We start from the raw sequence: 20,541 nt of genomic DNA, 5'->3' as shown, positions 1-20,541 counted from the left end.
GTCACCTCTGCATCTATTATCAGTTGCTCTTTACATCCTCGTGCTCCTTTGCAACAGCCTTTTTGTTCTTCATTTATAATTTTGTTCTGTGTTGTATGTGTCATTAATTTCTGTGTAATGACTGAAGTTAGTATTTTGTATATTGTTGGTAGGCATGTTATGGGGTGATATTTAGCTGGGTTTGCTGTGTCTGCTTGATCTTTAGGTTTCAGATAAGTCATTCCATGTGTAAGTGTATCAGGGAATGTGTATGGGTCTGCAATGTAACTGTTAAATAATTTAGTTAGATGTGAATGTGTTGAGGTGAACTTCTTTAGCCAGAAATTTTCTATTTTATCTTTTCCAGGGGCTTTCCAATTGTGAGTATTATTATTATTATTATTATTATTACTGTTGTTGTTTAAAGTGGCTCAACGGCCTGGTGCAAGTCTTCCTATTCTACATCACCTTAGTAACTTACATGTCCCTAACCTATCGCAGTTATCCAACTGGGGAATGAGGGCTTCCAGTTTCACGTGGAATCTGAACAACAAGTTGTTTCTGGCGACTCCTCACTTCATTGGGAAGAGAAGGCTAAGTTAAAACAATGACTGAAAAATCAATGGTAAAACCAAGATTCAATCATGCAACCTCTCAGTGTGCTGGAATGTGCTTTACCACCACCCCCTTCCTTTTTTTATATGGTCTTTTCTCTTTGGTGAGATCAGCTCTGAGCAGACATCACATGACATCTCTCGAAGTGTACTGAAGAAAACATAACTCAGTTTTTACAGTTCTGCATCTCAGCTGGTAAAAACAGAACTGCTATATGATCACTCTGTTGCCTAGCTGTCTGTTTGTCAAGACCCCTTTTTCTCAGGACAGGTAGAGGTATCAACAGGCTGACTTTTGCATCATATACTAAGGTCTATGGTTCCTAAATTGTTTACACCACCAAGGAACCTTACAGCTTCATATTTGACATAAATCTGAACTTGGTATCTCTAATCATTCCTGACAAAAAGTTATTCTTAGCAGTCAGATGTACAGACAATGAAGTGATCCAACAAGGCTTCCATTTTTACAGACTGATGTACAGAACCCTAAGAAAGGATCCTAACATCAAAACTGTTGCTAAACCTGTGATACAGGCCTTTTCAAGTATGAAAAAAGTATCACGAGTAACTACTAACATCACTAAAATTGAAGCATAAATTTAAAATACTGAGGGAAAGTTCTTTCATTGTTAGAAAATCAACTGCAAATGTACATATCAAAAAGGTTTTTATTACTTATATTGTATTCTTAAAATTGCTTATCCTTATACCTGAAATCTATCAACAGATTGTTCTGATAATTTTACTGATTCAAGAAGACTTCTAAGCAGTTAAGTTTGTATCTACACAATAGAATTTTATTCACAAAGGTGACATCAGAAATTGGATTTTACCTTTTCACCTGGGGGCAGGGGGTATGCTAACAATTGCTTTAGACAGTAAGCATTAAAAACTAACTGATTTGCCAAATTACTGCAGGGAAGATGAAAGACTGAGTTGGGGCTTGCATCTTGTCCTGAATTTGGTTAGAGTTTCTTAGTACCCAGAAGAATACAAAGATATCTACAGAATTAATAAAAATGTAACCTATTGAAGAAAAAAAGCGTGAGAAGATTATATACACTATGTAATCAAAAGTATCTGGACACCTGGCTGAAAATGGCTTAAAAGTTCATGGCACCCGCCATCGGTAATGGTGGAATTCAATATGGTGTTGGCCCACCCTTAGTCTTGATGATAGCTTTCACTCTCACAGGCACACATTCAATCAGACACTGGAAGGTTTCTTGGAGAATGGCAGTCCCAGTCTTCACGGGGTGCTGCACTGAGGAGAGGTATGAAATTGTTGATCCGCAACATCCCTAAGGTGTTCTATAGGATTCAGGTCAGGTCTCTGTGCAAACCAACCCATTACAGGGATGTTACTGTTGTGCAACCACTCGTCCACAGGCCATGCATTATGAACAGCTGCTCGATTGTGTTGAAAGATGCAACTGCCATCCCCGAATTGCTCGAAGTAAGAAGGTGCTTAAAACATCAATGTAGGCCTGTGCTGTGATAGCGCCATGCAAAACAAAAAGGGGTGCAAGCCCCCTACATCAAAAATACAACCGCAGGGCATTCGCCATACCCACACCCTGCCATCGGATCGCCACACTGTGTACTGTGATTTGTCGCTCCACACAATGTTTTTCCACTGTTCAGTCATCTAATGTTTATGCTCCTTACACCAAGCAAGGCGTCGTTTGGCATTTACTGGAATGATGTGTATCTTACGAGCAGCAGCTTGACCATGAAATCCAAGTTTTCTCATCTCCCGCCCAACTGTCATAGTACTTGTAGTGGATCCTGATGCAGTTTGGAATACCTGTGTGATGGTCTGGATAGATGTCTGCCTATTACACATTACAACCCTCTTCAACTGTTGGCGGTCTCTGTCAGTCAACAGATGATGTTGGCCTGTGGGCTTTTGTGCTGTATGTGTACCTTCAAGTTTCCACTTCACTGTCACATTGGAAATAGTGGACCTGGGAATGTTTAGGAGTGTGGAAATCTTGTGTACCGATGTATGAGACAAGTGACACCCAATCACCTGACCACATTCAAAGTCCGTGAGTTCTGCAGAGTGCCCCATTCTGCTCTCTCACAATGACTAAAGACTATTGAGGTTGCTGATGTGGAGTAGCTGGCAGTAGGTGGCGGTACAATTCACCTAATATAAGAAACTTATGTTTTTGGCGGTGTCCAGGTACTTTTTATCATAGTGTATAGCAACAAGAAACTTAGTGCCAGAACAGGACTTGAGCCCAGACACATGGTTAAAAATTGTGGACTGTCATATAATCAACATATCATACACTGAAAAACTGAAGATGAGAATTCAATGCACCCAAATTTCCCAAAGTGCTAATTCCACAAAACTTCTACAAAATATAAAGTGAATGGCTGGGGGGTAGGTTGAAGCTTTGAGTGCATTTGAAGAACACACTAGCTGAGCAGATGGTTGAAACATATAAAGCAATTTGTACAGGAATAGCAGAACTGGTTTTCTGCCATCAATTACCTCAATACACTATGTGACTCCCACAGCACAATACGTAAACACCAATCCTGACATCACACTTACACTGGTGGTGACACTGACTTATCTCATGCCATTCAGTAGCCTTTCAGTTATCAAAATCTGTCACATAACACGTTATAGCCGGACTCCGTAGGACTTATCCTGTACATAACAATATTGCACAACAAAGAATCACTTCTAACTTGATGGTTGCCTTTATTCATGGCCTAAAGACACAGGAGCTGACTTTTCTAAGTGAGTTCAGGGTCCCTAACAGTAATTACACACAGATACATTCCAACACTAACTGATGTCGAAATCTCTCAGCTGGCTTGAAATTGGCACTGATTTTTCTGTGGTTGCCCATGAATATAGTGCTCCACTTCACATATTGGTAACATTACTGCACTAAACTACACTACATAATTATTCACGTTGTGCAACACTATTTGAAGAAAAACAACATTATCCACATTATTATTTGTCAGAGTGTATGTAATCAAATCCCAACTGGAGAATGATAAAGGAATTCTGCTGTAAACTTTCGTAAAATGCATTTAATAAATAGGAATACTTTTGTTGGTACTACATTACTTTTTGTGTATCAGTTACACTAATTGAATAAACTTAATACCTCCCAAATCAGACTGCTTTACTAGGACACAACAGAATTCTGCAAATCTTATGAAATCCCAAAAATGAAGCCATACTGTAGTAATATGCACATTTATCACAATAAACACACACTCACATACAGAAGGCATATTTTTCATTGTGACCTTATGTCCTAATGTTTTGTTTTGCTACAAAAAGCAGTACAGATTATACAGAATTTGTGGCTCTGTTATTATTCAAAATGCTTTGTTTTCCCCCAGTTGTTTCAACATGGTTTTTATCATCTGAATGTTTTTTTTCTGAAACCAGGGACACACATCTTTCCATATTTCCTCTGCTTTTAGAATTAAAAACCCATCACTCAAGAAGTTGGTAAAAGTTCTGAAGTGTTCTATATTAAGTTGTTTTCTGCAGAAACTGGAGAAAATAAGGTGAAGAGCAAAATGTGTGGAATGACAATTCATACCACTTCAACATTTTGTTTTTCTCTTGCTGTGCAGCTGTGAAATTATTACTGTCTTTGCAAGGACACACACACACACACACACACACACACACACACACACACACACACACACACACGTATTATGTATCAGGTGTGGTAACATAGTATGAAAATGTTTCTTGGATACCTTCATAATTAATTAATGTTTTATTTAGTTCATATTGCACACCAACTTTGTCCAAAACAGTTGGATAAATTATCATAACATCTTTGTGCCCTTGCAGGACTGGTATTTTATACCCAACAAAACTGTGTGTTTACAATGAACAGTACCCTGAGGGAGAACTTTCTAATATGATTAATTGCAGCGAATACATTTTAGTATATGCCTGGTTTACTTCCTATGTGAAAAATGAAGTGCAGAAAAGTTGTTCAAACAATTTGCAGGAGATACTATCTTCTTCTGTATGAGGAGAAATAACATTTCATGCTACATATGATTCAATCATTGGTCATTGCTGTTCTTGGTCTATGTTAATGATCTACCAGTTCATTTTATTAGGAGGCAAAATTGGTCTTTTTCAGACAATGCAGTTATTACTGTAAAGTAAAGTAAAGTCATTTCATGTAGCATTGTGACAGGAAATAGTAATAATGTTGATGTGAAACTTATTCACCAATTCAGTACAAATGGACTTTCTTAAATCTGGAAAAATCACAGCTTGCCCAATTTTGAATTGTCAAAAACACAGCCTACTTCCAATTAATTGACAGTCTCAAAAAGAAATAATGAACACTGCAGAAAGTTGTAAGTTTTTGGGTGTGCATACAGACAAAAAATAAATTGGAAAAACCATACACAAGCTAAAAAAAAGGTCCAGATACATTTTCACTAACAACAACTGTCAACATAAGGAACACTGAAATCACTAAGCTAACATGCTTTGGATATTTTCATTCACTCATTTCATTTGGGATAACATTTTGGGTAACTGATTTATGATCTAGGGGATATGTATATCTCAAACCAGCCCACCAACTAACCAGTCATTTTGACAATTCACACACTGCTATTAATGATGAGAATGATGTAAGGTACATGACAGCAGGCCTGTTTCTTAGACAAAACACCACAGCCAATAAAGAAACAGTACCCACTCAGCAATTTTTGAAGAAAATGCCTACTTTATTGTCAAAGCTTTTTTTAGTAAAGCAACAGCAACAGTGATGCCTTCAGAATGTAAATGCTAGTTAATTTTTAACAAAGGTGAATGGTAAAATCTGTCTAAGGCTTAGCTAATTAATTATCCTTTCACTACATTGAAATAATGTACCGAAACCACAAAAAATAGAAAGTTTTGAATCTGATTTTTCTGAATTATGGATCTTGTGTTTTAACACTGCATTTATTTTATCAGTTTACAAACACGCCTCTGAAAAAAGGTAACTTTATGAAAGTGTTACATGTGGTTAACTAACACTGACCTAGCAAATGGTTTCATGAGCCAAGACAGTACATAGTTCATAACAAGCTCAAACACAATTGCATTCACACTGGGGACACAAAAACTTGCTGCACACTTATTCTTACATGTAATGACAAAACATTACTCTCAAATCACACATAGCAAATCCAGACAATACAAGTTGACTGTTTTTACGTTTAAAATATTATAACATTCAATGAGTTAAATCTTTGAGGTCAGCCTGTTATTCCACATCAATATCACTACAAAATATAGGTATTACCTCTTGACACAGTTTTCCATATGGCATAAAATAAGTTAAAACACCATTTCATCTCATACATTAAGTAGAGAGCACTGAACAGATCACAACAATCAGAGTAGTTGGCTGGAGTTTTTGAAAGTACTGACTCTTCCTCTGAAGCACTGCGAACAGAACACAGAGTTATGTGTGCTAACACAGCCACAAAACGGCTCATCAGAACAAATATTGAGAGTGGGGATCGTGTGTGATTTAGGATCTATGCGCCATTTGGGTGAAATTTATTGGGTACCTGCAGGTCCAGGATGAAAGTTGGGTGCCAGAGGGGAAACAAGTTAACCACAGGAGAAATTAAGAACCTAATTAAGGGAGAAACAAATATCTGTGAGCATGGCCGTTACCTGGAGAATATGTCGGGGATTTGAGATTGTGATCAAGAATAAGATGAAATGGGAAAGAATGATTTATCCTACACATATTTTGTATACTGGATTTTCCATGAATGCAATACTAATTGTTATGTACACTTTAACTGTTAGTTTTCTGACCGGGATTCTGTATTCTGGTTCAAAGTTCTAAACTGTGCTCCTATGAAACATAAATCAAGAAATGGAGACTACTTTTAAAGCAAAATAAAATTAAACACATCATAGTTAACAATTCCTCTAATTTATTACCTGATTATCTACATGCAATGATTCAACAGCCCTCTTAGCTGCACTATAATCAGCAGAGTCCACTGTAAATAGGCCTCTTATTATCAATTTGGTGTGATCCTGTTGATATTAAACCAGCAGCAGAAGATAAACAGTTGCAATTTAATACAAATGACTGCAGCATTCGTGTTACATATACTGTGTTAAATTTAGCTTGCATAACCACATATAAAGTGTAGAAGTTTAGCAATACTTAATTATTAATGCAGTTTAACAGTGGTTAACACAATTTATTGCAGCTGCTTCTCTTAGTGCATAACTTGAATCATTTCACATTCCTGAAAGGAAGGTATCTACGGAACACCATTAATGAATGAGAGAGAATATCCTCAATAATTGTGTGACAGAAAGAGGTGAATGACATAATAGCAGGTATGTGGGTCATATATGGCAGCTTTGTTGTTGTTGTGTATGACATATTTGTCTTCCAGTCAGGGGGACCAGTTCTCTGTTCAAGGGATCTTCAGTAAACTATGGTCAAAAGTGGAGGTAATTCACTTGACTATTCTGTATAGATCCTGACAGGAATTTTAATGGCCTCACTGAATTGTTGCAATTTCAGCTACTTTCCAAAAAATGGTTCAAATGGCTCTGAGCACTATGGGACTCAACTGCTGTGGTCATCAGTCCCCTAGAACTTAGAACTACTTAAACCTAACTAACCTAAAGACATCACACACATCCATGCCCGAGGCAGGATTCGAACCTGTGACCGTAGCAGTCGCATGGTTCCGGACTGCGCGCCTAGAACCGCGAGACCACCGCGCGCTACTTTCCAATGGCACTAATATTATTTACAATGTCACTCATCTCTGTAACCATACAGCAACTGAGCGGTGGCAAAATTGCTCAATTTTTCGCTGTGAATAAATATCATAATACAGAATCGAGAATTTCAGCTTTCAGTCTATCATCATGTATTTTGGTTTTTTCTTGAAAATAAGTCATGTAGAATAATTTTTAAGTCTGCTAACTTTACAAAATCATCATAAATTTTTAGAATTTCAGGAGATGTCCTAAAATAATGTATCACTTAGGTGACTATTTAAAGGCTTTACTCACTGTCTTTCCAGTAGGCAAGTGTGTTCCATATAATAGCTGATCTGTGGATTTATGCTATACTTTGTACAGCTGACAACATAAATAACGGATGGGGCCAAAATATGAGCTTCTCACAAAGTTACAGAGAAGTCAATCACATAAAAGCATGTGTGGCGATGTAAGTATATAACATGACTTCATAGCATCAGGAGAAACACTCCAAAAACAAACAACGAAACCCCCACAGAATAATTCCTAGTGTTCCAGACCTGGGAAACAATTACTGTGACAAGATGCTGTCAAACAAATGAATAACCGTGGTAAGAAACGCCTTACTATTAGCAAAACCTGTGTAATGCATAAACGGCTTAGTGGGTCTGTTGAAATGGTGGAACACATCTATGTGTTATCACATGCAGTTCAATCCCCTCAATGGTTTTCTTAATATATTGCATCTGTGCAGGATTAATGTGAAGAGACTAAAGTGAAGTGATTTAAGTTCCTATCAAAAATTTATAGGTCTTGAGGAAGACAGATCATATGGTTTCTTTATCAGTTTATATACTGTGTTAAGGCATTCAACTTAAATAACAATCTGCATTCAGTTAGGAAAGGAGTCTACGAGGTGGGTAATAAATGTTCACATTTTTCCACCTACTCCTAGGACTGGGTGGCATTCTAAATCTTCTCTTAGGCTCTAGGCATGGAGTCAGGTCAGGTTTCTTCCATCATAAGATTTATAAGGTTTGGTGCAAAAGGAAGCCTGTTGAGAACAATAACCTAATTCTGTTCTGTGTACAATTGATGCTGGCATATACAATGGAGAATGATTGTGATGGGTACACATTACTGCCTCAGACTAAGTTATTGCAATAATGTGATATGATTTTATGCTGCATCAAAATGATCATCTATCCTCTGAAGTATTACAAGTCTGTGGAAAGAGATACACAAAGCCACTGTGAGATAATTTCAGGATATATCTAGTACTGGAGTCCATATACTGTTATTAAACCATGGTTTGCTGAAAAAATACTGACTCATTAGAAAACACAATGTTTCAAGTTTTTAAATTGACACAGTCCTCTGCAAACATTAATGCTAAGAATTTGTGCTTATCACAGAGCCACTCCTTGATGGGCACATGTTTGCTTTGTGGCCCACCCTTGGGAAGCTGCTACTGAACCATATACTTTGACCTGGGAAATGCAGTCATTTGTTTTGACTCTAGTGCATTTTAAAATGGATTTTGTATGATTATTATTATTATTATTCTTATTATTATTATTATTAATAATAATAATCATCATCATTTACAGGTCTCATATTAGGTTGCCATTAGTTTTGTCATACATATCATCATCAGAGGTATGCCACCCTCTACCTCCTTTTGATTAACAATCAATTCACCATCACGTCTACAGTGGCGAATTAACAGCACAGTACAAAAAGCATTTCAGGTAGTACAGTGGAGAGTATAACAGACACCCAGTGGTAGCCAGAAGAGTGTCTTATAGAAATGAAAGGGGGAAGGGGGGGGGGGGGGGGAGTGGGGGAGGGATCAATTAAATCTGGAGTTTCAAAGACTGTTTCAACATTTTTATGGAGTCCATCGGTGAACAGTTTCCTTGTTACTTACTATACAGTGATCTTTCGATAATGACTGTGTTCTACTGGCAAGGAAAGCTCATGTTAGTAAAGGCTCACAATACTGAAACAGTCATTTTGAGTAATATTTCCTCTTCACGGTTTCTCTACAGACACCTGAAGACTGACCTGTTACATTTAATGTTTGTAAGTGCTCTATGTGATACTCTCTCACCATGAGTCCACCAACCATTTTTGTACTGTTATATTTAACCATTTTGCTGCATGCAATGTTTCTTTAAAGGATATTGTTTGTATATGGAATGAGTCTCTACAAGCTATAATTTTTCTGTTTAACACATGTTTTTCTCACACTTTGTTGACTATTGGCTTGAATCTGAGCCATAGTTCCCCTATTAACTGCTTCAATTAAAACATTCTAATTCCTAACTTCCAGAAGCATCAGAATCCTTTGCTCACAGAAGCTTTAAAGTTATTTCTTTATGACATACCATCGAAGATGTGGAAATTGTGTTTTTATCAAACTGCAGCATTCTGTTTGCACTGCGGCTTAGCGTGGTCAACAGTTCAAATATTTGGATTATTTAGAACTGTGTTCTACCTATGAAGAGACCAATCTATAATTTTAAAGTATATTTGCATGTATTCTCTTTAAATTTAGAAAACATCACTTGGATCAAAATACAGTGCCGAGGCATTATCTTTATTTCTTACTGCTGTATTACAATTTTTTGGTCAAATGTTTTAGCATAATGAAAACGAGACTCCCTAGAAATTACACAATGCATTTTTGTCAGAATTTTCATTGCAAAACAAAGAGCAGGAAATGCACAAAAGGGATAACAAATTGACCAGCTTGAGGTCTAATTTGGAAAGAAAGATTTAATCACTTCAAAGTAAAGAGAATAACTAAGAAAACCTCAATTCATGATCTGAGGGAAAATTTACACATTTCACGGAGTCACTCTGTTAGTTATGTGAATGAAGTGTCAAAACATTCATCTTTTCAAGGCCTAACCATTTTGTGCATAAATGTTATACTGAAGTAGAAATTGTGGATTTTTTTTCCAAATTGAAGAAGTAATATAATTACCAAATTACAAGATAAATTGAGTCACCTTTGCTTTCTCTTGATCTATACATTCTTAATAATGACAGAACACCAATCGATATTTCGATATTATACTTCATGTGTTCTGGAAAAAGACAAGTCCAATGTTTTGTGAAATGATTTGTCTAAAAGTAATAAATAAAATAAATTTAGAGAAATATTTGATGTATCTCAGCTATTTAACTTGATTCTGAGTGCCATTCAAAGGAATGTGAAATATTTCCTTAATGTAATTTAATATTTGGAGAAGCCTACGAGTATACGAAGAAAACTCACTCACTGTAGTTCTTCTAAGTTATAATCGCCTCACCACCACCACACAGCCTTTTCATTCCAGTTTTTCAAAATTTACGGCAGTTTTGTTCATTTAATCAGAAAACAGTTAGGGCATTTATTTCCAAGTTATTTTTTATGCATTATCAACCAGAAGTGATGCCTGCTATCTGAAATAAGATCCTATAGGGAAATGTTTTAGGTTTTTGCTTATTTCACTCTCCATCTCATACCAATACACTGCTTTGAATAGCATTATGTACTATCTTAACTAATTTAAAATTAAGAAATAACTACAGCTTCTGTGGATGCGCAAATTTGGGAACAAAAGTACACTACAGCCTACAATGAAATAAATCAAATAATTGTAGATATGTATGGCTAAACAAAATGAAAAATAATTTTAACATAAAATTATGTATGAAGCCAATAAAAATTTATTTTATGACTACTGAACATCAGTATTAAAATCTAGTATGATATTTCAAAATTTCATTGGTGACTGTCTTTTTCCATTCCATTCTCTTCCCCATGACCAGGGATCATGGATAACTTTACTAATTAATCACTAAATTATCATGTTTCCTCCCAATCTTAATTCTATTTTGACAGATGAAAAGACCTCTGGCATTTAGTCCATTTTATGACTAGTTTTCCTGCAACTATCTAGCTGTGCATTTATTTTGGAGGTCCACTTCTTCACCCATGTGCTACATCTACATCTACATTTATACTCCGCAAGCCACCCAACTGTGTGTGCCTCTCAAAACAGCTACTAATGATCTTTTGTTTGAGCTATCTCTTCCCTTACATAGATTCAAATTTTAATTACAAACACAAAATGGAAGTTTTGTCAAATTAAAAAAAAAAAAAGCAGCAAAGCAGGAAAGAAATAAAATTTGCAAGCAATATGCTGTAATACAAAAAAGGGGAGGGGAGAGAGGGGAGACGGTCCCAACAGAGTACTTTTAAACTATTATACATCTCAATGAAATGTGAGTCACAGAAAATATTGTTTAGCCTTATGCTATAATGTGTCCAATTTCTACAATATTTTTTTGATAAAATGTCACATATTTAAATGAAGTGGCTCACACAATTGGGTTCAAACATGTCCGAGGCATACAAAAAGTACTAACAATTATGTTTTGAAAACATGATCTGGTATCGAGTTATTTTCAGTGTTGTTTAACTACCTCATTACAGCCTCCAAAGGAAGAACTATTAACAAGTTATTGTTTATCCACATGTTTTATGGTTCAAGGAGTACTTTGTAACCAGGACATGTCAATCTAACTTATCAATTATGAAAATAATACACAACCTAATTTTTAAACTACCCCCCCCCCCCCCCCTCCTGGAATGGCAGTAATGAAGACAATTACTAGACCATCTCACTTACTAAAAACTACGACGAAAATAATGACAAAAGTTATCTTATTTATTGTTGTTCTACTAGTGTCTAACAAAACACTGAAAACTGTAATGAAATGCGACAAATTATCAACATGATTAAAATGGGGAGGGGAGGCGGCAGGGAAGGTAGAGGGGCACGTGGGCAGCCAGCACAATGTAACAACTTGTATGTGTGAGGTGTGTGTGTGTGTATGTATGTATGCTCCAGTTAATTAAAGATTTTGTCCAAAAGCTTGCAAACTTCTACTGTCCAGTGAGTGGTCTCCTTTACATTCACTAAAAAGTAGGTCAATAACAATAAATCCTGGGTTCTGTGACAAATATATAACCTGAAAGAAGGCTGTGCAGACAGTAACTGAAGTAAAGCAGCATTACACTACAAGAATAGAAAAACTGTCACTTATGCAAATTACTAATGTCTGCTTTTCTTAAAATATACAGGCCACATTCAACAAACCAACAATATTTCAGAACAGCTCATCCATGTGTGATTAGTTCCTGGTCACGTGGAAAATTTTCTCTTTATTACAAACAGTACAAATACAGGATTGGGACACCCAGCAATAATAACGTACACTTGAAATATTTACCTCATTTTGCATGCAGTCCTAATTTCATAAACTTCACATGACTTATCTGCCCTGTATTTTCTACAAAAGTAAAATTACATTGATTACTGTTTTCAGTCAATGCATCAAGTAAAAATGAATACCCACCTCCTGTTTTTCTAGTTTGTTCTGCTCCTCAATCCTCGTTAAAATTTCAGTCATATTGGTTTCTAATACCATGCCGCCCATAACAAGTTCATTCAATATGTAATGAACCTAGATAAAAAAAAGGAGGCAATTTCAGAATTACATGGAGGTCTATTTCAAAACAACAACAAAGAATTAACATAAACTGTACTTACCTTATCAACATGAAAAATAAGATCAAGTTCACAAACATTTTCAAAACACTTATCCAGTGTTTCCACAAAGACTTGGATCAGATCTAAAATCCCAAGCTCTGACTCAGATGAATCTACACAAAATACAAAATACAACGTCGCATAATGTCGGTATATCAGCTTATAATCTGAGCCACCTATAAGACTGAAACAGAAAAAAAAGATGCTTCAGAAATGTTATGCAATATTACTACATAAATTAATAGTTGTAGTCAAATTTCTGTGTAATAAACTAAAAATTTAAGAAGAGGAAAAATTGTTGCAGTGCACAGTGTTTAAAGTTTCTAACATGTCAATAAATAAGATGATTTCCAACTTGATGACAGTGATTTCTGCTAATTATCACTGGCAGCGATCAGAAAGCTATCAATACTTCAATGTATTTAAGATTTCCATCAATTTGATTAATCCCATCTGCCAACCCACTACGTGGTCTTAGAGTACATGTATATTAGTAATTAGTGTGGTCATAAGAACTGCCAAATTAGAAATAATTCAAAATGTTTTCTCACCTTTTCATTCGCATGAATGACCCACAAGGGGAGGGGGAAACAAAATGAAATTTCATAGCTTGAGAGAGTATGTGATCTTATTTCAGTAATTACAAAACTGAGTCACATTTACAAAGAATTTGGCAGCATAAGTCCACTTATCAATATAGCATTGCACCCTCTCTGACCTCAATGAACACCTTGTTTCAGTTGGGAAGGGTGTCAAAGTGGCTGTATTCTTTTCCAGAGGCAAGTTGGCCCACAACTGTTGCAGTCGGTTCTTAATTCCCCAGATACTGGCAATGGGATGGAGTTGATGTGAGAACTTGTCCCACACACATTCTATTGAATATAGATCTGGGGAGCTTGCTGGCCTCAGGAGTAGCTCTATACCACACAAACAGTTCATTGACAGTGTGTCGTGTGGACAAGCTTTAACCTGTTGAAAAATGGCACCATGGTCCTGTCACCTGAGAGATAACTCATGAGGATGCAGAACATTCGTGACTAATTGCTGTGTTGTAAGAGTTCCTGCTATCATTACCAGCTATGACCCGAGGCACTCCACCCTATGGCACCAGGAGTAACACCGCTGTACCTTTCCTATACAACGTAATTATCGGACCTCTCCCCATGTCCCCGAAATCTCGCTCACGATGGTCATCCAAGTTAATGCAGAACTTCGATTCCTCACTCAACATAATGTGACACCATTCATCAGAAGTCCATGTTTTCCAGTCAGATAACGGCTCCAAACACAGCCGTTTGTGTTGTAGTGTTAACAACAGCCTACGCATGGCATGGTAATACCCTAGCCTGGCTCCTACTAGTTTTGGACAAATGGTGGAAATGACACAGAACATTGCATAGATTCCATTACGGGTTCTCAGATGGCAAGTGCAGATGTGAAGGAGTTTCAATGTGATTTGTGCACAATATGGTGATCCTCCCTAAACACTTTGTCTAAATTAAAAAAAAAAAAACAATGAAGATACCAAAATTTGTCTAGATGAGTTCATAGTAGAATACTCAAAACACACACAATTCCTTGGAATAAGAACTGATGAAAATGTAAATTGGGATAAGCACATAGAACACCTAAATGGGAAACTCAGCTCAAGCCTATATGTACTGCACAGACTCAGCTAACTAAAAGACACAAATATTATGAAAATGATATACGCACTAAGCACTAATCCACCTGTAATCCACCTGACGCTATGTTGTGGCACAATTTTGGGAAGAAAAGAGCAATAAGAATTATGATCATGTACTCCAACATTTAAGGCTCTTAAAATACTAACAATACCCAGCATATGTCTATCCCAACTCTTATGCTGGCCAAAATTGAAATATGCTCCTGATATTCAAGATAACAAGACACAATACAACCATTACACAAAAAGTGGAACATCTTCCATGAGCCCATGAAATAAAGATCAAAGGCATCACATGCAAGACCAAATGTCCTAGAAAAACTTTCTTCAAACTTGAGAGAGGTAAACAAATATATTCAAAAAAGTTCTCAAAGTTTTGGAAGAAAATTATTACTGCAAGGTGTGATCAAAAAGTTTATGTTCGAAGGTCATACAGTCCAGAACTGATATGTCAATTAGGCAAAATCATTGTGAGCATTGAAGCAGTCACCCTAACAATGCACCAGGTTAAAAAATACCCATCAGGTAAAACACTGTATCTCGTTGTGTGAAGAAGGCCATAACTGCATGCTGCACATACCCATGTAACAGGAATCGCTGACCCTTCAAGGTCTTTTATAAGGGACTTAAGGCACAACAGTCACCATGGGGAGAGATCAGAACTGTAGGGTGGGTGCTTGAGTGTCTCCCACTAGAGTTGGCGTAGCTTCTGCATTATGACATTTGCAATATGGGGAGGTGCATTGTTATGAAGCAGCAGCAACAGCAGCAGTCCTTGGTTCACCATCCACAATGGCTGTTTTTGACAAACAGCTTGCCCGAATAACGTTGCCATAGTTCACATTTCTGCATTCACCACATACATGTTGGAAAGACACCTCCATGTCAGTGCTTATTCACCTGCAACGAAGTTGTGCTACATTGCATGAATGTATGTGGTCTTGTTTTCATTAAGAAAGTGTATCACTTTTGTAAACCAGTCGATATCACATAGTTATGTGGAATGACTCATGAACATTAATATAACTCATTTTCGTATTTTACTGACGCTTATTCAAAAATATTATTTATCTGAGCAGTCACTTTACACGAAATAGAATACAAGAGAAACTGATTTTATTGGCAGTCCATCTTCCCATTTTTATGTTCTCAGATGTCAAATACTTGCCTAATTCTAATAATACTCATTCAAAATAAGAATTTCACCTCACTTAAGTTTTCTATAGTCTGATTACAGTTTAGTTAGTTCCTCTCTGGCACTGTGGACTGGGAATTTCAATATGTAACAAAAACTAAACACCTGTACCTGCAAATACAATAATAATAATAATAATAATGTAAATATTTTTTGATCTGAAAATTGAAACTTAATGACTACCTCTCATATTTGGAGGAAGAAAAATGTTGCCTATCTCTTCTTCGAGCATTTGCTGAGCAATAATGGCCCGATATCACACCCTGAAGTTATTTTATCTGGCAATTTACCGCATTAAGAAAAACATCCTGGTTTCTATTTGCTAGGAAGTTTAGAATCCAGTCTCAAAGCTAGTCTGATATTCTGTAAGTTCTTATTTTCTGCACTAAGCGACAGTATGGACCTCTCTGGGGGACACCATGTCATAGAAGCACTGTCCGTGTTAGTAGAGAGGCTTGTGTCTCCCCAGGATGCTGAGGGCTACACCAGCAATAGCACAGCTACTGGCAGTGTCCCCCATGCCAGACAGGCCTCAGTGGATGAACCAGACAAAGAGTGCCCCACAATGCATCGTCTATCCCATATCCAATCCCATAGTCTTTCCCCAATTCCCCAGATACCCAACCCAACGTGTGATGTGTTTCAACCATTAAAGTCACCACACACAGAGAGAATTTTCCCAGTTCTGCTGCAACAAGTTGGAGAGAGTTTAATTAGCCTCCTATGCACACTGATTAGGGTTACCCTAGTTGCAGGAATTATTCCTGATGCTAGTAGGACAATGAGGGTTGTTTTCATTCCAAAGCCACAGAGACTTATCAGTCTGTCCTTCCTTTTAAAGATATCAGAAAAACACGTTAATAAGCATATTCAGAAAAGGAGGTTAACTGAGGTCTCTCTACATGTCAACTACAACACGATTATCAACCAAGCAAATCATTTGAAACAGCATTCCACCAACTTACTGGGAAAGTGGAAAAAGCACTACAATTTAAAGAAAGTGCTCTTGCATCGTGCTGGGTATCCAATTGGCATTAAGCAATGTGATCTTCGAATCCAAGGTTAGAGATGCAGAAGAACATGGTACTGAGACCTTCGTCTGTATGTGGATTAAGACCACATTCAGCAGAAGACAGGTAGAAGCGACCATGATGAATAAACAATGATGATCAACACCACCACAAGAAGGTGTCGGCAAGGAGGTGTTTTAGCCCTATTGCTTTGGAACCTAGTGGTAAATAAACTTATTGAAGAGCTAAATATTACAGGCTACTTTTGCCAAGGATACACAAATGACTTGGTCATAGTAATACTTGACAAATTTGCTAGTACTCTTAGAACAATGTGCACCGAACTCTACTGCAAAACTGGTGCAGGAACAAACATCTACAGGCCAGTCTCACAAAAATGGTTACAGTGCCATTCTCAAGGAAGCATATCCAGTACAGTTACTGGAATCTTATGCTTCTTGAAGAAACTCTACCTTAGAGGGGGTAGTGAAGTACCTAGGTATAACCCTGGATGCAAAACTACCATGGACCTATCACATAAGGAATACATGTTCCAAGATGAAAGGTACACTTATGAGCACTATCATAGCCTGTGGAAAAAAGTGATGTGTAAATCCCAAAAGTATGTACTAGATCTACACCCCTGAAGTAATACCTATGATAATTCATGGTCTGACAGCATGGTGGAACAAAGTAGGACAGAAGATGGCTGCTAAGGAGCTTGGCAAGGTGTAGAGACTGCCCTCATTAGCCCTAACAGACAGGATTAGAAGCACACCCACTGCTCAGATGGAGACTATGCTGGACATGCTCCCATTACATTACTCTCTTTCAAATTCTGAAGGTGGTAGGAGTCAAATACAGGGAGCGAAAGGCTATTTACAATTTGTACAGAAGCCAGATGGCAGTTATAAGAGTCGAGGGGCATGAAAGGGAAGCAGCGGTTGGGAAGGGAGTGAGACAGGGTTGTAGCCTCTCCCCAATGTTATTCAATCTGTACATTGAGCAAGCAGTAAAGGAAACAACAGAAAAATTCAGAGTAGGAATTAAAATTCATGGCAAAGAAATAAAAACTTTGAGGTTTGCTGATGACATTGTAATTCTGTCAGAGACAGCAAAGGACCTGGAACAGCAGTTGAATGGAATGGACAGTGTCTTGAAAGAAGGATATAAGATGAACATCAACAAAATTAAAACAAGGATAATGGAATGTAGTCGAATTAAATCAGGTGATGCTGAGGGAATTAGATTAGGAAATGGGACACTTAAAGTAGTAGAGGAGTTTTGCTATTTGGGGAGCAAAATAACTGATGATAGTCAAAGTAGAGAGGAAATAAAATGTAGACTGGAAATGGAAAGGAAAGCGTTTCTAAAGCAGAGAAATTTGTTAACATCGAGTATAGATTTAAGTGTCACGAAGTAGTTTCTGAAAGTATTTGTATGGAGTGTAGCCATGTATGGATGTGAAACATGGACAATAAACAGTTTACACAAGAAGAGAATAGAAGCTTTCGAAATTGGGTACTACAGAACAATGCTGAAGATTAGATGGGTAGACCACATAACTAATGAGGTGGTACTGAATAGAATTGGGGAGAAGAGAAATTTGTCGCACAACTTAACTAAAAGAAGGGATCAGTTGGTAGGACATGTTCTGAGGCACCAAGGGATCATCAATTTAGTATTGGAGGGCAGCACGGAGGGTAAAAATCGTAGAGGGAGACCAAGAGATGAATACATTAAGCAGATTCAGAAGGATGTAGATTGCAGCAGGTACTGGGAGATGAAGAAGCTTGCACAGGATAGAGTAGCATGGAGAGCTGCATAAAACCAGTCTCTGGACCGAAGACAACAACAACAACAACAACAACAACAACAACAACAGGTATGACAAAATCATTCTCAGATTGTTTGCAACAGCTGTTAATTAAGTTTTATTTTTTAAATAACTTAACGCTTATGTTCATTTCGACTTATCTGAGCTTTTGTTTGTTGATGAAGGTTTGACTTCACTTAAATATGTTCCCCCTTCTTCTGTAGCAACTTTCTAATACAGCTAATGGACAACAGTGAGTCTGCTCCAACCCTCACAATCTTTTCCAGTATACAGATTTCTTAAGCATATTGTACAAAATTTTTGAATAACCTATCCAGCGATGAATGGTGTTGACTTTTCAAACAACCTGAAATCAGCTTCCTGCCACACTTACTGAGCAATAATTTTTCCTACCACTCTTAGTAATCCTTTCAATACTTGTAGTCACTGGTGTGATTATTGATTATGGTCACTAATTCCCTTCTCTGCATTAATTGATTTTAAAATTTCTGAACTGTTAGTAGAATATCATATGATGCTATAATGAGTCAGCTCCCTAACTACTTGAAGTATCTCTCAGAAAAGATGTTCACAAAATCTTTTGCACACCACTGTTCCTCGCACCTCTTTTAATCATGCGACACACTCTCTCTCTCTATAGCTGATAAGTCGATATCTTGCCTTATTACAACAGCATGAGTAGTTAATTCACAAGTGTTATTCTTTTAAGTTTTATGTGAAGTGTTCTTCCACTACAACTCATGAAGCAGACAGTCTAAAAACATCAGATTATCAAGCTTGACTCACCATTGATGCTTACCATCACCCACATTCTTTCTTATTTGGAATATCACTAGATATTTTAGGGTTCTTTATAGAAATAAATATGGCACCACCATTTGTCACTAGCATACCCTTGTGATAAATATTCTGATCTAGACTTTATGTTTCCCTGCTATTCACTTCTAGTTGAAGTCAACTTTCTCTTCCTGCCTCTAAGTAGTTGCCTTTAATAAACAAGACTAGTTTTGGAACATTACCATGTAGCTATAGTAAGTTTCACCATCTGAAGTACTGAAAATTGCAAGAACACTTACACTAATTTGTCATCAGTCTGGAGTAATGAGACAAAAATTTTTAAATGCTGGCCTCAACGAGTGGATATGATTGGATGTGAATGTATTCATATAACCACACCCCTTGACAGGCATACGACGTGTACGTCTGCTACATAATCCACACTGATTCATAGCTTAGTGGGGGCTGTGTCCATGTGAGTGGAGCAGTGCAAAGGGTACGATGGTACTCACAGCAGAGCAGTGAGTGTTTGTTGTGGAAGGTTATCTGGTCATTTGTTTGTTGAGAACTTATGGTGCCAAAGTGCCAGCAAAGAGTGCTATGTAATTCTTAGTCCGAAAATGGCATCAGACAGGATCTGTTTTGAACAAGTCAAAAAAAATTCGGAAATGTGCCCACACACCAGAATATGTGGCTGCAGTTCACCACAAAATGTGTCAGAGTCTTACCAAATCAACCTGATGCCTGTCGCAAGAGACCAGCATATCACATCGATCATGCAGATGAATACTTCACCTGGGCCTGCACATGCACCCTATGGTGTGTCTGTTGTTCAATTAAAACCAGCAGATACTCCTCAGCACTTCCAGTTTTTTGAGTGGATGTTCACTGAGATAACAATGAATGGCTTGGACATAGATCTGTTCTTTGTGCCTGATGAAGCCTGGTTTCACATGAGTGATAATGTCAAATCACAGAATCACAGGTTCTGGGCAGTGGAGAATCTGCATAACTTCCACGAAACACCATTGCATGATCAGAAGTTTAGAGTTTGGTGTGCAGCATAGGCACAC

General features: G+C 37.3%; 1 protein-coding gene across 3 annotated transcripts in view; it reads right to left on the bottom strand.

Moving 5' to 3' along the window:
• LOC126297833 (AP-3 complex subunit sigma-1) overlaps positions 1–20,541 on the bottom strand; it is a 114,282-nt gene that overhangs the window by 12,111 nt on the left and 81,630 nt on the right. For 2 of the 3 annotated variants that reach the window (XM_049989082.1, XM_049989083.1), the window contains exons 3-5: positions 12,963–13,146; positions 12,769–12,876; positions 6,565–6,663 (exon numbers count right to left, since the gene is read on the bottom strand). In XM_049989082.1, the coding sequence (XP_049845039.1) occupies positions 6,565–6,663; positions 12,769–12,876; positions 12,963–13,146 (391 nt within the window). The remainder of the gene's footprint in view (positions 1–6,564; positions 6,664–12,768; positions 12,877–12,962; positions 13,147–20,541) is intronic. The other variant, XM_049989084.1, reaches the window with a different exon arrangement.

This window comes from Schistocerca gregaria, chromosome X (assembly GCF_023897955.1).
Source record: "Schistocerca gregaria isolate iqSchGreg1 chromosome X, iqSchGreg1.2, whole genome shotgun sequence".
In the NCBI taxonomy this organism is placed as follows: Eukaryota; Metazoa; Arthropoda; class Insecta; order Orthoptera; family Acrididae; genus Schistocerca; species Schistocerca gregaria.
Note: the sequence above shows the minus strand (reverse complement) of the source record. Positions and strands in the feature narration are given on the sequence as shown.